Source organism: Balaenoptera ricei, chromosome 20 (assembly GCF_028023285.1).
Source record: "Balaenoptera ricei isolate mBalRic1 chromosome 20, mBalRic1.hap2, whole genome shotgun sequence".
Taxonomy (NCBI): domain Eukaryota; kingdom Metazoa; phylum Chordata; class Mammalia; order Artiodactyla; family Balaenopteridae; genus Balaenoptera; species Balaenoptera ricei.
The window spans coordinates 41,590,206-41,607,363 of NC_082658.1; the positions used below are offsets into that span (position 1 = coordinate 41,590,206).

Consider the following 17,158-nt stretch of genomic DNA (forward strand, 5'->3'; position numbering starts at 1 on the left):
CTGTCCTGATGGCTACTGGCCCTGGAGCCTCCTCAGTGCTGGTTGCCCAGTCCCTCCCAGCCCTGCAAGCTGTGCCTGGGCCCATCTCCTTGTATGTTGCACCCAGAGATCCCCCACGTAACCCCCAGCCCAGCACCCCCCATTGGGGCAAAAAATCAAATCTCATTAAAGGCCATTGATTTTCCTCCAAATTTGCTGCCGGTACACTTTGTGGATTCTTAAGAGGGTGAGAGGACTGCAGAGCTGTCTGCCAGAGCCCCCAGCCTGCTCTCGCCCTTCAGCGCAGCAAGGTTCTGGATATGCCACTGATTTCTGGGGAGTGAGTATTTCTCTGTCTGGCTGCCCCCATCTTCCTACAAGGCTGGGGCAGAGGGGTGTGTGTTTCTGTTTGTGTATGTCTGTCTTTGTGTGTCAGTGTGTGATTTTGGGTGTCTGTGTGTGTCCCTGGGTGTCGGTGGTATGCCTCTGTGTCCATTTGTCTCTGTATCTGTGTGTATATCTAAATGTGTGTGTGTGTGTGTGTGTGTGTGTGTGTGTTTGCATGACTGCAGCAGGGGATATGACGCTTGGCTGGCAGTTGAAGTCTTGATGCTCTGCTGCCCATGAACCAGCCAGCCTGGGGAAGGGACTTGACTTGGGGTAAACCCAGGATATGGATCTAGATCCTCCAAGGGGCCAAGGGCTGGGAGGGCTCTGGAGCGGGCATAGGCTTCTCTGCCCTCTCCTACCTACCCCTGCTGCCCCTTTGTCATCTTGGAAATGGGACACCTTGCTGGCTTTGTTGGGGTGTTAGATTTGCGGTTTGAGGGGCTGGTAGAAAAGATTCACAGCCTGATGTTAGGGGGCGGTGCATGAATTCCTCCCTCCCCTCCCTTCCCCCTGAACTAAGAGCCCCAGGTAAATGTTTAGAGTTGAATGGACATATATTCACCTGGTGAGTCTGGAGAGAGTGGATTAGGAGAGAAGGTTGGGCAGGGAGGGCGCCAGGGAAAGGGTGGGCACAGAGGGCATTCCTGTCTGCCGGGGCCGTGTTCGTAGCGCAACATCCAACATCAAGGATGGCCTCAATGGGGATAAAGGTCACACAGGGTCCCTTTGGCCTTCATGGGGTGAAGTGGCTTATGGCCTGACTGTAGGCTGGGCCATTGGCCTCTAGCCCACCTGCTGGGACAGAGGTCAGCCGTGGTGCTGGACTGGCCTTCTAAGCCCTGGGACATAGCTGAGGTGCCCCAGTGAGCAGCCTCGATGGGGCCTCCTACACATTTGGGGGTGGAATGGGCCCTGGGTGTGTGCCCTCAATGAAGCCTCACCCGCCACCCTCTTCCCCAGCCCTGCGAAGGCATGTCATGTGAATTCGCAGATGTGCATGTGTGTTCTCACCACAGCCTCTGCCGGGAGAGCTGGGAGCGGCTCTCCGGGTTCCGGGGACAGGCCAGATTTATGGTGCTGGGAGAAATATTTAGGCCCAAGACAGTTTGGTTGTGTTAATTATGGAAATCTAAAGATAATCTATATTTAATGCTGAATTTTGTCAAATTTGCTAAAGAATTAGGGGAGCATGTGCAAACAGTGACACTTCAATGAAGAACAAGGTGCAATTAAACTCTGAAATTTACAGTGGAATAATTGGAGAGCATGACAAATATAGTTATCAGCAGCAACTAATTAGGGGTGTGCTCGAGGTTTCTGGGCTTGATTAATCTCACCTAGATGCTAATAAGTTATGCTGGGCAGCTGATACCCTTTGTCGCCTCCTACTTTCCACCCTCTCTCCAGAGCACTTGGGGGGCGGGAATGTGGTCTCCATCCCTGGTACAGCCTGGCCTGAAGGGGACCATGGGGGCACTGGAGCTCCTCTGCTGAGACCTCTCTCCTCAGCTAAGGATGACCTGAACGCTTTGAGCCTCCTCTGCTCAGGCATCCTGGGGTCTCACTGGTTGGTAAGTTCTTCTTGGTGTCTCACTTGAGGCTTGCTGAGATCGAGGGAGAGAGGTATTGGAGGCTGAATATTAGGGTCTGACTGAGCCTCAGTGGGTCAGATTTGTTCCCTCACTGTTGACATAGTCTGCCTCTCACCTCTGCCTCCTACTCCATGCCTTGTGGGAAGGGGTGCTGAACCCCCCTTCCCCCCAGATAGATTCCATGTGCACCCTCCTCCTTCCCTCCCAGGTCTCTGCTAATCTTCCTTGCTGCTGTTTGTGGCCAAGGCTTAGATCCATTGATTAAAATTTAGGCCCGAGCTGGTGCTCTTACCCGGCTGGAGTGTGGCCAGCGCCCTGGGCATTGCTGCCAGGCTCAGCTATGAACTAGAATTGTCTGCTTCCTCTCTGCCTCTCACCCTGCCTCTGAGTCTGTTTCCTGCCCAGATGCCTCTCTGAGACCTGCTGTCCTTGTCCCCTTTCAGGGGCCCACCCTTTGCTCAGAAGTTCTCCTGTCTGCCAGGTCCTCTATTCGGGGTCCCCCAGGGCTGGTGGGGCATGGACCCCATCCTGGGCGGCCCCTCTGCTCTTTCCTGCCTTTACTCAATGTCATCTGGCACAGGACAGGGGCTCCGATCGGTAGCCTCAGATGAGGTTGGCGCATCTAAACTGGGAAGTTGGGTGAACAGTGATATTCTTTGTGAATGTCTTCGATACACCAGAACTCAGCGTGAGTGTGTGTGGGCGTGTGTCCATGGGAGGCTGGGATCCCGACGTGGCTGGTGGAGAGACTGATGGGGGGTGGGGCAGGAGGGGGACAGGGGTCTTGAGAATGCCTCCCCGTGGTAGCTGGGCCAGAGTGGTCCTCTTTCCGGGAGGAGGGGGCCTTGCTTCCTTGAGGCCTTGGTTTCTCTTCCTGCTTGTGGTCTGAGGAACTTTGAGGTCAGACCCACCTGGGCTTGTGTCCCGGCCCTGGGGGTCCTGGGCTGTTCCTAACTAGGACAGGTCTTGGTTTCCTTCTTTGGAACAGAGATAATGACTTCAGGGCACTTGCCCCATGGTCACGAGGACCTGGGGTAAAAGGTGAGGAGCTGAGCAGACCCTCAGTAAAGGGGGCCCCCTCCCTGCCCCCCTTCCGACCCCCCCTTCATCTTTCAGGGGACTTACATACCTCTTCAGTCAATGCTGGGGCCCCGACTGAAGGAGGCCAGAGTGGGAAGCAGATCCTGGAGCTTCACCCTCCCCAGCACCTGCCTCCAGGCAGGGAACCCACGCAGCTTGAGACCTGTGTGCAGTGGTTAAAAAGGGGCTTGTGGGCTTCCCTGGTGGCGCAGTGGTTAAGAATCCGCCTGCCAATGCAGGGGACACGGGTTCAAGCCCTGGTCCGGGAAGATCCCACATGCCACGGAGCAACTAAGCCCGTGCGCCACAGCTACTGAGCCTGTGCTCTAAGAGAGCCCACGAGCCACAGCTACTGAGCCCACGTGCCACATCACTGAAGCCCCTGCGCTCTAGAGCCCATGCTCCGCAGCAAGAGAATGAGAAGCCTGCGCACCGCAAAGAAGACCCAACACAGCCAAAAATAATAAATTAATTAAAATAAATAAATTAAAAAAAAAAAAGGGCTTGTAAGTTCTCCAGTCAGGCCATGAGGTGTTAACTTTTGTTAATGGAAGGAGGTGGCTCCCATAGCCTTCTTGCCTCCACTTCGTCTCCAAATGATAAGCCTAAAATGCAAATCAGATCTTTCCTGTCCTGGCTCAGAAACCTTCAATGGCTCCTCGTTGCCTCCAGGATAAAGTGCAGACTTCCTAGCCTCAAGGTCAAAGCTATCCACAATCTGCCCCAGTCAGGTTCCTACGTCCTCTTGGGCTCCTTGAAGTCCCTTTGCTCTACCCCTTCCCCCTACCCAAACCCTCTTCCCCAAACCCCTGTGGCACCTGACAGTCTGAAGGCTTTTACTGCGGGCGGTTTCCACTACCTGAAATGTCTTCCTTCCTGCCCCGTGTCCACCTTCCGGGAGACCCAGCTCAAGTCTCACTGCCCCGGCCTCCACAAATCCTGCCCAGATGCTCCCTTTGAACCTGTCTGTCCCTTCCCCACCCCCGTCTGAATTCCTTCTGGTTGCAGAGTTGTCCCTTGTAGCTGTGTCACACTCCTCCACCAGGGGGCAATAGACGCTGTGGGCACAAGCCAAATGGACCCCCGCCCCCAGCCCTGGCTGCACCCCTCCTTGGACCTACCTCTGCTGTGCTGTCTCCTGGACTTCAGGGCTGGAGGATTTGGGGGCAGGGCATGTTTTGTGCCCTTCTCTGCAGAGCTAACACCCTTTGAAATTTGGATGAAAATGACAGAACTAGCTTCTTAATTTGTACACTGGGGCAAGTTTACCAGGCACCACTGACGTCCTGGGTCCCCAGGGCAGGCCTTTGTTGGCCCATTTTACAGATGGGGAAACATGTCTTGGTCATTGCTTAATCTTTCAGAGTCTGACAAGTCACAGATGCAGAACGCATTGGATAAACCGAGGCTCAGAGCAAATTTGCTGAGGGTAACGTGACCTGTGAGGGGGGAACTGGGACTCAAACCCAGGTGTCTTCGATTTTTAGGTTAGCAACTTTTCCTCCACACCAGTTTTTCCAATCATTCAAGACTCTGGTCCAATCCCTCCCGGTCAATGTCACAGCCCCTGTCTCTGAGGCAACTGCAAATGGTGCCTCAGGCTTCTGACTCCAGCCCCCAAATCCTCAAGTGCTGTGTGTCTTTGGACAAGTCACTAGCCTCTCTGATCCACAGCGATCTGTGAAATGGTCAGGCGATGCTTAGTCACTTCTTTGCAGGGTTATTATGGGATGCAAAGAGATGATGGACGCAGAGGCCCCTCTCCCCTAGGATGGACCCCCCCCCCGCGAACCTGCGCTGGGACGTTCTCCCAGGGACTCTTGGTTTGTCACTGGAGCTGGGAGGGGGAACAGCAAACACCTGCAGGTCTCGTTCAGCCCTTCTCTGGGGGGAGAAGAGAAGTCTGGGGGGATCCTTCCTCAGGAACCTCCAGCCCTTGCAGCTGCTGGAAGTGATAGGGCTCCGTTGCCATGGCAACTCGGGCCAGCCGCCGTTGTTGACCTCACTTAGGATGATTACCTTTCAGCAAATAAAATAATTGTGTTAATAAAGAGGCTGTTCGCCCCCTTGTCCCCCACCCTGCTTTGGCCCATTCCCCATTCCCAGCCTGGGGGAAAGAGAGGCCTCCCAGACCCAGTTACCCCCGGCCTGTGGGACGCCTTATTTGTAGATAAGTTGTTGGCCCAGACCCTGACTGGGTTTTAATTTTTGCCTGTTTTAAGCATCTCTCACCCTCCCTAGCTTGCCCGCAGCCTCCTTGCCCCGATGTCTCTGTTGCAGAATTGAGATGACAATGCTCTTGCTGTTTTCCTTCGACGTAGCTTTGAACACCAACCGGGCCTCCCAACTATCAGCATAATAAATTCTACTTATGGAGGGCCTGCTGGGTGTTACACGCTTTACAAGTACCTCCAAATATGTCCTCTTTATTCCCTATCACAACTGTGCAAGTCAGGAGCTTCAGTACCACTTCACAGGGGAGAAGACTGAGGCCCTGGGAGAGGAAATGTTTGGACAGAGCTGGAAATCTGCGTTGGTCTTGCCTCTGGACCGGAGAATGGGCTGTCCTCACAGGTGTGGCCGTTTGGCCTGGGGACATTCAGTTCAGCTGCTGGTCGATACACACCATTGGCTTGGCACCGGGCTGCAGAGATGGACACATCCACAGAAAACAGAGATGCAAGATGCATGTGACACGTGCTCTGAGACCAAGAAAATGGCGGGGACCCAGCTCGAGGTGCTGTGAGTCCCCGTGGGAGATGAGGAAGACGAGACTGGCCAGTATTGAGCCTCTGGTAAGTGGCTGACGCTGCCGAATGCCTCAGGTTTGTCATCTCACATGATGCTCATTACAACCCCATTTCACAGGTGAGAAGAGTAAGGCTCAGAAAGTTTAAGTGAATTTTTCAAGGTCACACAGCTCGTATGGAGCAAGGCTTCAAACCCAGATTTGCCTGACCTCCCTCCCACGCTCAGTGCTCATTCGACTTTATCAGCTAGAGAGAGAGAGAGAGACAGACAGAGACAGAGAGAAAGAGAGACAGAGAGACAGAGAGAGAGATGGAACACAGTTTCCATACACTGTTCATTATTTGAGGCTCTTGTTCAAAATAAAGAGGGGTTACCAAAATGGTGGCTAGTACTTTTCACCAATGAACACAAAATAATGCAACGTGATTAGGCTATTGGAAAGCTCATTTAAAGCCTTACGGTAATTATTAAATCACGGCTTTGTGGGCAGTGCTGTCCTGTGATGGGGCAAAGCTTTCAAATTGTTAGGGGGACCATCCTCACTAGGTTCTGGGGTCTCTCTGTGACTGGAGGAATAGTGTCACAGGACAGAATGTCAGCAGGCTGGATTTGAGGCCCTTGGGAAATGAGTCCCAGGGTAGAGACCCTTCCTGGTCTTCACCCCTGCCCCCATGAGAGGTCCTGCTCCAGACAAAGTGAACGGACAGGGCAGGGCCAGGCCGGGGCCGGGGCGCCCGCCGGGCACACTAGGTGGCGCTCTGACATCGGCCAATCCTCGGAGCTCCTGGCTGCGCTGTGGCCTGAGGGCCTGGCAGGAGTGACTTTGAGGGGGAAACAGGTCACACTGGACCTGACGCCGGGGTTAGGGCTAGGCGAGGGGCACTGGAGAAGTCAGAAGCCAGGCTCGGGGTCAGGAGCATTGTCCCTCCCACTCGTGACTCCTGGTCATCCACGGGGCCCCAAGCGGTGGGGACTGGAACAGTGGCAGTGGGAGAGACAGAGAGACCAGAGGTGCTGTGTGGGGATGGAGGTCAGGGGGTGAGGCCAGAGGAATCCAGCTGTGTAGGGGGGACCCTGAGCTGGGTGTCCTGTCATTGGCCACTAAAACCCAGGGTTCTAAACCCAGAGCCCACCTGGAGGTGGGGTTTGCCCACCTTACCTGCTGTTGGAGCCCAGGGCAGGTAAGAGGCTGGGGAGGAAACGGTATGTTTAAGGCCTCCAGCCTCTATGAAAGGAAGCCTTGAGAGGACTTCCCTGGTGGCGCAGTGGTTGAGAATCCGCCTGCCAATGCAGGGGACACGGGTTCGAGCCCTGGTCCGGGAAGATCTCACATGCCGCGGAGCAACTAAGCCCGTGCACCACAACTACTGAGCCCACGTGCTGCAACTACTGAAGCCTGTGCGCCTACAGCCCATGCTCTGCAGCAAGAGAAGCCACTGTGATAAGCCTGCGCACTGCAATGAAGAGTAGCCCCCGCTCTCTGCAACTAGAGAAAGCCCGTGAGCAGCAGCGAAGACCCAACACAGCCATAAATAAATAAATAATTTTATATTTAAAAAAAAAAAAAAAAGGAAACCTTGAGAGATGTTGGCGAGGGAACAGCTTTGCTCCCAGGGCAAGATGCAGGCACAAGACCACAGGTCTTGAATTCAAAGGTCTCTGTTTAGCTGTGTCCTAGCCATGGGACTAGGGGCCGGCCACTGAGACCTCTGCTTCATTCTTTGTGAAATGGGCATGATTCTCAGAGTTGTTAGGAAGTTTAAACGAGATTGTGCACACAGAGGCGCTCAGTGTGCCCGGGTGAGGTGTCCCTCTTGGCTGTCGGTTTGCAGGAGTGGCATCTTGCATCCTTTCCTTGTCTGAAGGCCCAGTAAATTCTCAGTGATGTTGGTTGGTTAACGCCTGGGGTTGGAGGCAGCTGGAGTTGGCAGTGTTCCAAAGGGGCCTTCAAACCTTACCCCACGGGGGACCATCCCTGAGAGACCCCTGCCCGCAGATTTTAACGTCTTGCCTGTTTAGGAATGCACACCTTAGAGGTGGGCCTGACTGCTGCACATACCTGTCCTGTGTCTCTCCCCTTGCAGGCCCCTCACTGCGTGTCTGGGGCTCTGTGGAATCTAGAGAGAAAGGGGATCCCCAGCACCCCCTTGGGGTAGAAGGAAGTAAAGGGGCCTCCTTTCTGGTCGTCTGGTTGCCTCCTTTCCTCAGCTCTGGCACAGGTAGGGAAACTGAGGCCAGGGGGAGCCATTGGATCAAAGCACAAATCCCTGAAAGCTGGTAGGTGTGGAGAGGGAGGTGGCGGATTAACTTCCCAGCCGCCTTGGGGGGCCTGTGGATTCTGCGACCCTGAACTCCTGGGGGAGATGTGTCACAGTCTGGCTGGAGCCGGGCAAGGAGCCAGGAGAGAGAGGGCAGGAACGCTCCCGGAGGAGAAGCCAAGGGCAAGGGCAGTGGGGGCAGACTTATTCAGTCAATAAACATGCTGCAAATGTTCAGTGGCCCTTAGTGGGCCGCGCACTGTCACAGGTGCTGGGGATTCAGGGGACCCACGCCGGGGAGGGTCCATGGAGTCAGGCGGCTTGGGGCTTGGCTCCTAGTGGCTTCCCCAAAACGCGTAACATCTCTAAGTGCCTGTTTCATCATCTGTGAAATGGGGAGATGGGGATAATAATAACATCGCCCCCATGGGACTGTGTGAACGTCAGATGCCTGGAAAGTGCTGAGCACCAGGCCGGGCACTGAATGAATGCGAACGACTGTGGGATTGTCAGTATTATCATGGTCACTAGCTCTGGAGAGTGTGACCTGGATTCAATTGCTTGCCTTCCCTGAACCTTCCTCATCTAAGAAATGGGTTCAAAACATCTGCCCTGCCCACCTCCCAGGACCCTGTTGTGAGGTTTAAACCAATTAAGATAATGCATGGGGAAGGGTCAGTTTATTTATTTATTTATTTATTTATTTATTTATTTATTTATTTATTTTTGGCTGCATTGGGTCTTCGTTGCTGCGCGCGGGCTTTCTCTAGTTTTGGCGAGCAGGGGCTACTCTTCGTTGTGGTGCGTGGGCTTCTCATTGCGGTGGCTTCTCTCGCTGAGGAGCACGGGCTCTAGGCGCATGGGCTTCAGTAATTGTGGCGCATGGGCTCAGTAGTTGTGGCTCGTGGGCTCTAGAGCGCAGGCTCAGTAGTTGTGGCGCACGGCCTTAGTTCCTCCACGGCGTGTGGGACCTTCCTGGACCAGGGCTCAAACCTGTCTCCCCTGCATTGGCAGGAGGATTCTTTTTTTTTTTTTAATTATTATTATTATTATTATTTTAATTTTATTTATTTATTTATTTATGGCTGTGTTGGGTCTTCGTTTCTGTGCGAGGGCTTTCTCTAGTTGTGGCAAGCGGGGGCCACTCTTCATCGCAGTGCGCGGGCCTCTCATTATGGCGGCCTCTCTTGTTGCGGAGCACAGGCTCCAGATGCGCAGGCTCAGTAATTGTGGCTCACGGGCCTAGTTGCTCCGCGGCATGTGAGATCTTCCCAGACCAGGGCTCGAACCCGTGTCCCCTGCATTGGCAGGCAGATTCTCAACCACTGCGCCACCAGGGAAGCCCGGCAGGTGGATTCTTAACCACTGTGCCACCAGGGAAGCCCGGAAGGGTCAGTTTAAACTGTGTGTGTGTGTGTGTGTGTGTGTGTGTGTGTGTATGTGGGTATATCAGAGACCTCAGCATTTGTGCTCTATGTATCCTGCAGGCCACCGGAGCTCAGGTGAGCCATCAGATGGCTGCGTGGTACCTGGCAGTTCGTATCAGGACGTCTGTTCCTGGAGCCTTGGGGCTGGGACTGAGGTGCGGGTGGAGACGTGGAGATGAGGGCCAGGCTGAGAAATGCAGCATTTCTCCAAAGGCCTAGGGAAGTCAAGAGAGAAATCTCAAAGACTGAGTTAGGATGAACCCCTCTCCCCGCCCCGGCTCTGGGCTGGGGCCTGGCGCGCCTGTCTGCCGAGGTCAGCGGGTCCTCTCCCCACTCTGTGACCATCCTCTTCTGAGTGAACCTCCCCCTTCGCCCACTAACTTCTCCCTCCAGGCCTAATCCTTGCTGCCAAACTATAGAATGACCCAGGGGTACATATCAATAATACAGTGGGGCTCTATCCCAGAGGTTTTTGATGTTTGCACCTCCCAGCTCCTTGTGCCGATGAGAAGGTGCCTGGTCACTTCCATCAGTGCTGTAAGTGCTCGGGGCTCCCGAACCCCCGCCCACCCGGCCTGCCCAACAGCTGGCTGAGCGGTGGAGTTGGTCAGGGTTCAGCTTGGATGGGGCCGAAGAAGCAAAGAACCGGAACAGGAGTCTCCCATCTGAGAGAATTAGGATTGGGGACAGCTCCCTCTCCCCCAGGAAATGAGCTGTAAGAGGCAGTGTGGTAGAGTAGGAAGAACATGGGTCTTGGGGTCAGCCAGCCCGGATTCCAATCCTTTACCTGCTGGGCAAGGTGGGATGGCAGTAGGATCTACTCCGTAGGGTGGAGATGCAACTTTCAGGGGGTAACCTGTGTGACGTGCCTTACACTGTGAATCCAAGCTTCGCTGATGCGGTCACTTAACTGGGATTTGGGCAATTTTGTGGCTTCCCATCCCCCTGCCCCAATTACTTTCCTTAGTTCATTGATTGATTGATTAGGTGAAAGGCATCATGGGGAATGAGCAAGATGCCATTCAGTTGGGGGATCGGGTGTGAGCAGCAGAAAATCCCAGAGTGTATTTCCTTTCTGAGACGGCAGAGAAGAAAAAGAGCTTTTCTGGTTGGGAGATTACCTGGCCTTGTGAAGGAGGGAGTGCTATGAAACTCCAGCTGGTGGAGAAGGAAGGGGTGCCTGGCAGAGGGAATTAGCGTGGGCAGAGGCCTAGAGGTTGAAAAGCTGGGGACACATCCACCCAACTGCAGATAGGCTGCTTTCCTAGGGCAGAGGGCTAGTGAGATGAAGCTGAAAGGGCGTTGTCCCCAGTTCCCGGATTATTAAAACAGAAGTGGAATGCTTTGGGAAGAGAGTAGGAGGCTGAATTATTCGGATACTTACTAAACTGTTCTGCCAAATCCCTGCATTTGAGGAAGCTGCTCCGTCAAGGTGACCCACCTCTTTTTTTTCCCCTTTCCCTCCAGAATGGAGGCTTAAAACACAACAGTGAAGGAACATGTCTCCCAAAGAACACCTGTTTCCCTTCTTTGTCCTCCTCTCCTTCAGCTTCACATTGTGTCTTTAACCCCATTCCCACTCCTTGAAGAAAGAAGGTGGTGCAGGAGGAAGATGGGGGGGAGGAACCTGTGGTCCCCAAGCTGTCCTTGGGGATAATAAGGAGGGACAGCCTAGCACTGGAGGTGGCCGGGGCCACATTTCTTCCTTGGGCCCCCAGGGCAGATACACATCAGGGAGAAACCGGTTCTCTACCAGAAATACTCAGGTCGAGTGATTTACCTTAAACCAGGCTCACTACCCTCTTCGTTCTTCAAATGGATACCCAAGGAAGGAGATGGTGTTTGGGCAGCAGAGACGGAAGAAGGAGAGGGAGGAGGAGGAGGAGGAGGAGGAGGCGGCGGCCAGCTGGCAGAGCTGCTTTTTTATTTCTTGTTCTGGAGCAGGCTGGCAGAGCCCGTCCCTAACCGACAGCAGGCAGGAGGCGGAACGCGGGCTACCGGAGGACGCACTGGGCCCTTTTCCCTCCCTGCTTCCCAGGTGCCTCCTTAGGCTCCTTGGTGCTTCCTGAGAGCTGCGCGGGGTGGAGATGATTTTTTTGTTCCTTCTCATTTTAGACGGAGCTTGGGATATCTCATGCCCAGCCACTGAGTGTGGCTTTGGTCCTCTTTGGGGGCCCAGGGGGTGGGTGGGGAGCCCACACGTCTCTCTCCCTCCTTTCTTCCAGAACCCAGCCCATCCGTCATGGGCCTCCAGTCCCCCACAGGGAATCTGCAAAGCTCCAGAGCCCCTCCTCCCAAACCATGTCCTGTCTTTTTTTTCTGTGTTTTTTCTTAAATGGACTTACTCCAAAAAAGGATCTAAAGAAAGTTAATTTTATTTATTTTTTAAAATTTTATTTATTTATTTATTTTTGGCTGTGTTGGGTCTTCGTTTCTGTGCGAGGGCTGTCTCTAGTTGCGGCAAGCGGGGGCCACTCTTCATCCCGGTGCGCGGGCCTCTCACTGTCGCGGCCTCTCTTGTTGCGGAGCACGGGCTCCAGACGCGCAGGCTCAGTAGTTGTGGCTCACGGGCCTAGTTGCTCCGCGGCATGTGGGATCTTCCCAGACCAGTGCTCGAACCCGTGTCCCCTGCATTGGCAGGCAGATTCTCAACCACTGCGCCACCAGGGAAGCCCAATTTTTTTTTTTTTTGGCCACACTGTGTGGCTTGTGGGATCAGTTCCCCATCCAGGGACCAGGGTTTGAACCTGGGCCCTAGGCAGTGAGAATGCGGAGTCCTAACTACTGGACCACCAGGGAATTCCAAGAACTTTAATTGCTAAACGTTCACATTCTGGTCAGTTCTTTCTGGATTTTTACTGCCTTCGGGGGTGTTTTTTGTTACCTGAAAGGTCTGGAGGTTTGGGACCTGATTTAACCCTCCCACGACACCGCGAGCAGGGGCGCTGGTCACCTTTTACAAATGGAATAACTGAGGCTCATGAACAGCATTAACCGACGAGGTCGGATTTGAACAGAGTTCTCCCCTGCGCTGGTGCAGGGCTCACTCCCCGGGGGCTGCATGCCCTCTGGATTTCCTGCTTTCACATAACATCCACTCATGCAGACATTTTCAGGGTGGCAGAGCCCCACTGTCTTGTCATTTTAATGACCACATGGTGTCCCATCATGTTGATGGATCGCCACCTGGTTTGGTCACTCCCTTGTTTGTTGGGTATGTGAGGGATGTCTAATTTCTTACTGTAATAAATGCAGCTGCCGCGAGTATTTTGCTCAAATTACTTGCACTGCTGTCTTCATCCTCAGTACGTTCCATGACTAGGTTCAGGTGGGGCACCCGGGCTCTGCCTCCCGGCTGGGGTCGCACTGGTTGTCAGTCCTTGGTGTCTTGACTCAGAGCATGATCGATGCAGAGAAGGATCCAAGCACCTCTTGTGGTGGATTTAGATTCACCTCCACCCAGAAGAGGTTACACCACCCCTTTGGGAGCCGGTATACTGGTGCAGTGTACGTGCCGTGTGTGCACACGTGGCACGGTTTGGATCACTTCACCACTACATAGCCACCACCACATCAAAAACCAAGAGCTGAAGTGACCCGGAGAATACATCTGCCTCAAACATTGGCCGCGGAATTGAATGTTAGCCAAATAGCCAAGGTCATCAATAGCCAGATTAACACGGAACTGCTAATGCATTTCCCCAAACCGGTAGTGAGATTTAGAGCCTGAGCATGGGTAAGTGGTAGAACCATAAAGTTCAGGCTTTAGCCGTAACACGTCTACACGTTTGGGGTAGAGCATACATTTTATGAACAAAGTAGGTAGTATGAGAAAGTGGAATCAGCTACGGGAAGAGACCCTTATTTCAGTTCCAGCGGAAGGGAGGTCGGTGGTTCAGGTGGTGAATGGGTTTGGGAACTTAGATGGCCCTCCCAGGGTGTGAGGCTCTTATGAGCTGGCAAAGGAGGGAAGCAGAGGGCATTGGTCACTGCTGAGGGATGAGGAAGGGGCAGATCATCCCAATTCAGTGGGAGGTGAAGGCACAGAGTAGGAAGGGACGTGCCTGGGGTCAGGATTGGACTCCTGTGGAGTTCCAAGCCTCCGAGCCAAGCTGCCTCCTGGTTTTGCAAAGCATGGATATTAATAAGGGTGATTAGTAATCATGACGTGTGAATAATAAGGGATGGTTAATTGTCCTGGTTATGATGAACAGCAGTCACTGGGAGAGGGTGGGGGAGTTGGGACCCCCGAACACACACACACACACACACACACACACACACACACACACACACGTGATTTGTTCTTGGTTGCTGCTTATGAGACCACAGAGCCAGCAAGCTTAGGAGGTATCAATATTTTAAAAAATTGAAGCTAATAAGGCAAATTTCAAAATTCACTTAACACATGTTCTCAGCAGAAAATTTGGGAAATACAGAAATATTAAGGAAGGAAGCAAAAGCACTATAAATATTTCGGTGTACATCCTCCCAGTCTTCTATGTGCGCACAAATATAGCCATAAGCTACATGTAAAACAAGACATAAATAGGATTATACTCTGCACAATATTTGATAACTTGATTTTTTTTTTAACTTACAAATACTTCTCGTGAAATTTCCATGCTGTCAAATAGTCTTTGAGAGTATGCTTTTTTTCATGAGGGAAAAATATTTTGGGCAAGGGGGAGCCCATTAGACAAGAAGCCCATCCTTTCCAGCCTCCTCCAGTTGGAGAGGCTGGGGTTCTTCAGAGCTACAGGAGGGTGGTACAGGGGTGGGGCAGGGTCACTCAGTGGGCCCAATGGATGGGGAAGTGGGGCAAGGTGGGGCAGGGCTGCTTCAGAACCTGAGCTTGATGGAGGAAAGTATCTTCTGAAAACATATTTTTCTTTCATACTCAGTTGAGGATAGACAACAGCCAGAATCCTCCATCGGGTATTGATGCCAGTGTTATTATGTGGTCCTGGAGACATTTGCCCCTCAGAGCCTCAGCTTCCCCATCTGTATGTAGAGGAAACGGCCCCTGCCTCCCACCCGCCTCCTGGAGGGCTATCACCAAGGCCTGAGACACAAGCCCACTTGGGATGTGGAAGAATATTGACTCCGGGGCTCCCATCAAATGGAAAGAGACAGAGCAAACCTCTGGGTATAGAGAGGGGACCACCTGTGTGACCTGAGGGAAGTCCGTCCTCTCCTCGGGACTGACTTTCCTCACGTGTAAATTGCCGAGCTGCACCTGGCAGTCTCTAGCATCCTAAGAGTCTTCAGTTCTGCACTCCGACTTCCTCTGATAGGCTACACTGGGTCCTGCTGTGGACCTTCTGGACACCTGGCTGGTGCCAGGGTACAGGAGGGTCAATGATACTGCTGCCTTGGGGGCCCTGTTCTTGGGAAGAGCTTGCAGCTGGAGCCATAGACCCTCTGTCTCATGGTTGGACTTCTGTGAAGAGAACATCTTCTGGTTTGATAGAGATGAGGGATTGAGTGTGATTTCACCCTTCCTAAAAATGGGAAAGAAATCACACGATAGCGAGTGTTGACCTGAGCTCAAGGGCTTTCCCATGAACCCCAAGAAGCCTCAGCTCCATAGAGCTCTGAGGCCAGCTGCCTCTGCCTCTGCCTTGCTCGGCACACCCAGTGTTCATGGGCTGAGTGTGTGTTTGGGGGGCTACAGGACCACTGGCACTTCCATACTTGTGGCTTTGTCAGTATTCTTCCGAAATTTTCATTCACTCATTTATTCATCCACTTGATAAATAAGAATTATCCACATCTGTTTCCTGAATAACACTCCTGCTACCAACACGCTTTGTGACCATGGACAAGGGGCTTCACATCTCTGTCCTCAATCTCCTTATCTGTAAAATGGGGCCATTATAATGGTCCCTATCTCATAGCGTTGATGGGAGGAATAAGGTGAAATTGTAAATGTAAATTGTGCTTAGAACAATGCTGGAACATAGTGCTCAGTAACTCTTAGCTATCATCATCATCGTCATTGTCATCACCATCACTACGACTCCTGTTATGTGTCAGGTACCGGGTAAAGGGATGACTGAAATCACTGAGACCCAGGACCTGCTCTCAGGCAGCACAAAATCAGCTGCAGGAAGCCCTTAGGTCTGGACAGGGTGCTCTGGGGGCAAGAGAAGGGAGCGCCTCCTGGGTAAGATTTTGGCGAGCTTCCCCCAACCCCACCTCCTGCCTGCTTCCAGCTGTGGCTCCTACAACACGTAGCCCGTCCCCGCCAAGACCCAGCCTAGAGCGCAGCTTCCTCCCGCCTTAAAAAGCCAGGCCAGCCCCTCCCCCAACCCTCAGCCCCCAGCCCACTTCGGCAGCACGCAGGCTGTTTGGAGAGGTGACAAAAAATTAAAATTAAAGCTAAATTAAAAAGAAGATTTCCATTTCCTCTCCCCATCACACTTTCCACCTTAATTTTATCGCATCTTCCTTCTCGTTTTATTGACTTTCAGAAGCATTGCCACAAGATTTAGTGTGGAGCAGGAGAGGAGGTAATAAATGTGGTACTGCTCTGGCCTCCAATTAATGCCGCCAGGGGGTGGGGGCCGCTGGGGGAGAAGGGGGACGCCTCAGGGTGTGAAGCCCCGGAGGAGAGAAGCGTAGAATCCACAGAGGTGAGGGAGGTTACCCCAAGGTGGAGGCGATGGTTGCTTCTGGCTTTTGTCCCCTCCCTGGGCCCGTTTCCTGGTGACCCAGAGAAGAAGAATTACGCTGAACTGGGCTGATCAGGCCAGAAAACAGAAATCAGAATTTAGTCTCCTTGGTCTGGCTTTACAAACAACTCCAGAACTCTCCCCTCCCCCAAACTCCACCCATATTTCCTGGGACGAAGATTCCCCACCCACCAAACAGATCTTTATTTAATTTTATTTTATTTCATGCTCTGTTGGTGCAAGGCAGTTTCCCCTCCTCTCCCCACCCTCCCTCCTTCCTTCCTCTATTTATTTTTTTCTCCCCCCCCGCCCCAATCTCTAATATCATTTTCACCCACCCACAGCGACGCTGCGTGTTTGTAATTTTCTTCTGACCCTAATGGCTCCGGTTTCCCCTCAGTATTTAAGCGGAACAAGACAGAGGTAAGTGGCAAATAAACAGCGGTTCCTATTTACGCTGCCAATTTCGGCTGATGGTGGAGAGGCTGCCTTGAAATTAACTCTGCCGCTGTCCGCTGCGGAGGAACGGCTGTCAGGCGCGGAGAACAGCAGGCTCCCTGCCGCCCATGACAGCCCCTCCCGGTTATCCGCTGGGGTTGTGCTGGGTGGATGGGTGGCCGTGAAGAGGTGGTCCCCAAGGTGTTGTTGTTGTTGGGTTTTTTTAACAGGCCCCTCCCCTTCTTGGCTTTGGCCTTTCACCTCTAGGCCAGTGGTCCTCCCACTGTGGTCCCCGGGACCAGCAGCCTCAGCGTCGCCACGGAACTTGGTACAGATTCAGATTCTCCAACCATCCCAGAACTACTGAATCAGAAACTCTGCGGGTAGGCTTCAGCAATCTGTGTTTTTAAAAAACAACTTTATTGAGGTATAATTCACATACCATAAAATCCACCCTTTTAAAGCATGCTATTCAATGATTTTTTTAGTAAATTTATGGAGTCGTGCAACCATCACCACAACCCAGTTATAGAACATTTCTACCACCCCAATAAGATCCCTGATGT

At 52.8% G+C, this 17,158-nt stretch overlaps 1 protein-coding gene across 1 annotated transcript in view; it reads left to right on the forward strand.

The window, feature by feature from the left end:
- MRM1 (mitochondrial rRNA methyltransferase 1) overlaps window positions 1-16,541 on the forward strand; it is a 32,040-nt gene extending 15,499 nt beyond the window's left edge. Inside the window, exon 6 of the mRNA XM_059909143.1 lies at window positions 16,499-16,541. Within this exon, the coding sequence (XP_059765126.1) occupies window positions 16,499-16,517 (19 nt within the window). The 3' untranslated portion in view covers window positions 16,518-16,541. The remainder of the gene's footprint in view (window positions 1-16,498) is intronic.
- Window positions 16,542-17,158: the final 617 nt, after the last annotated feature.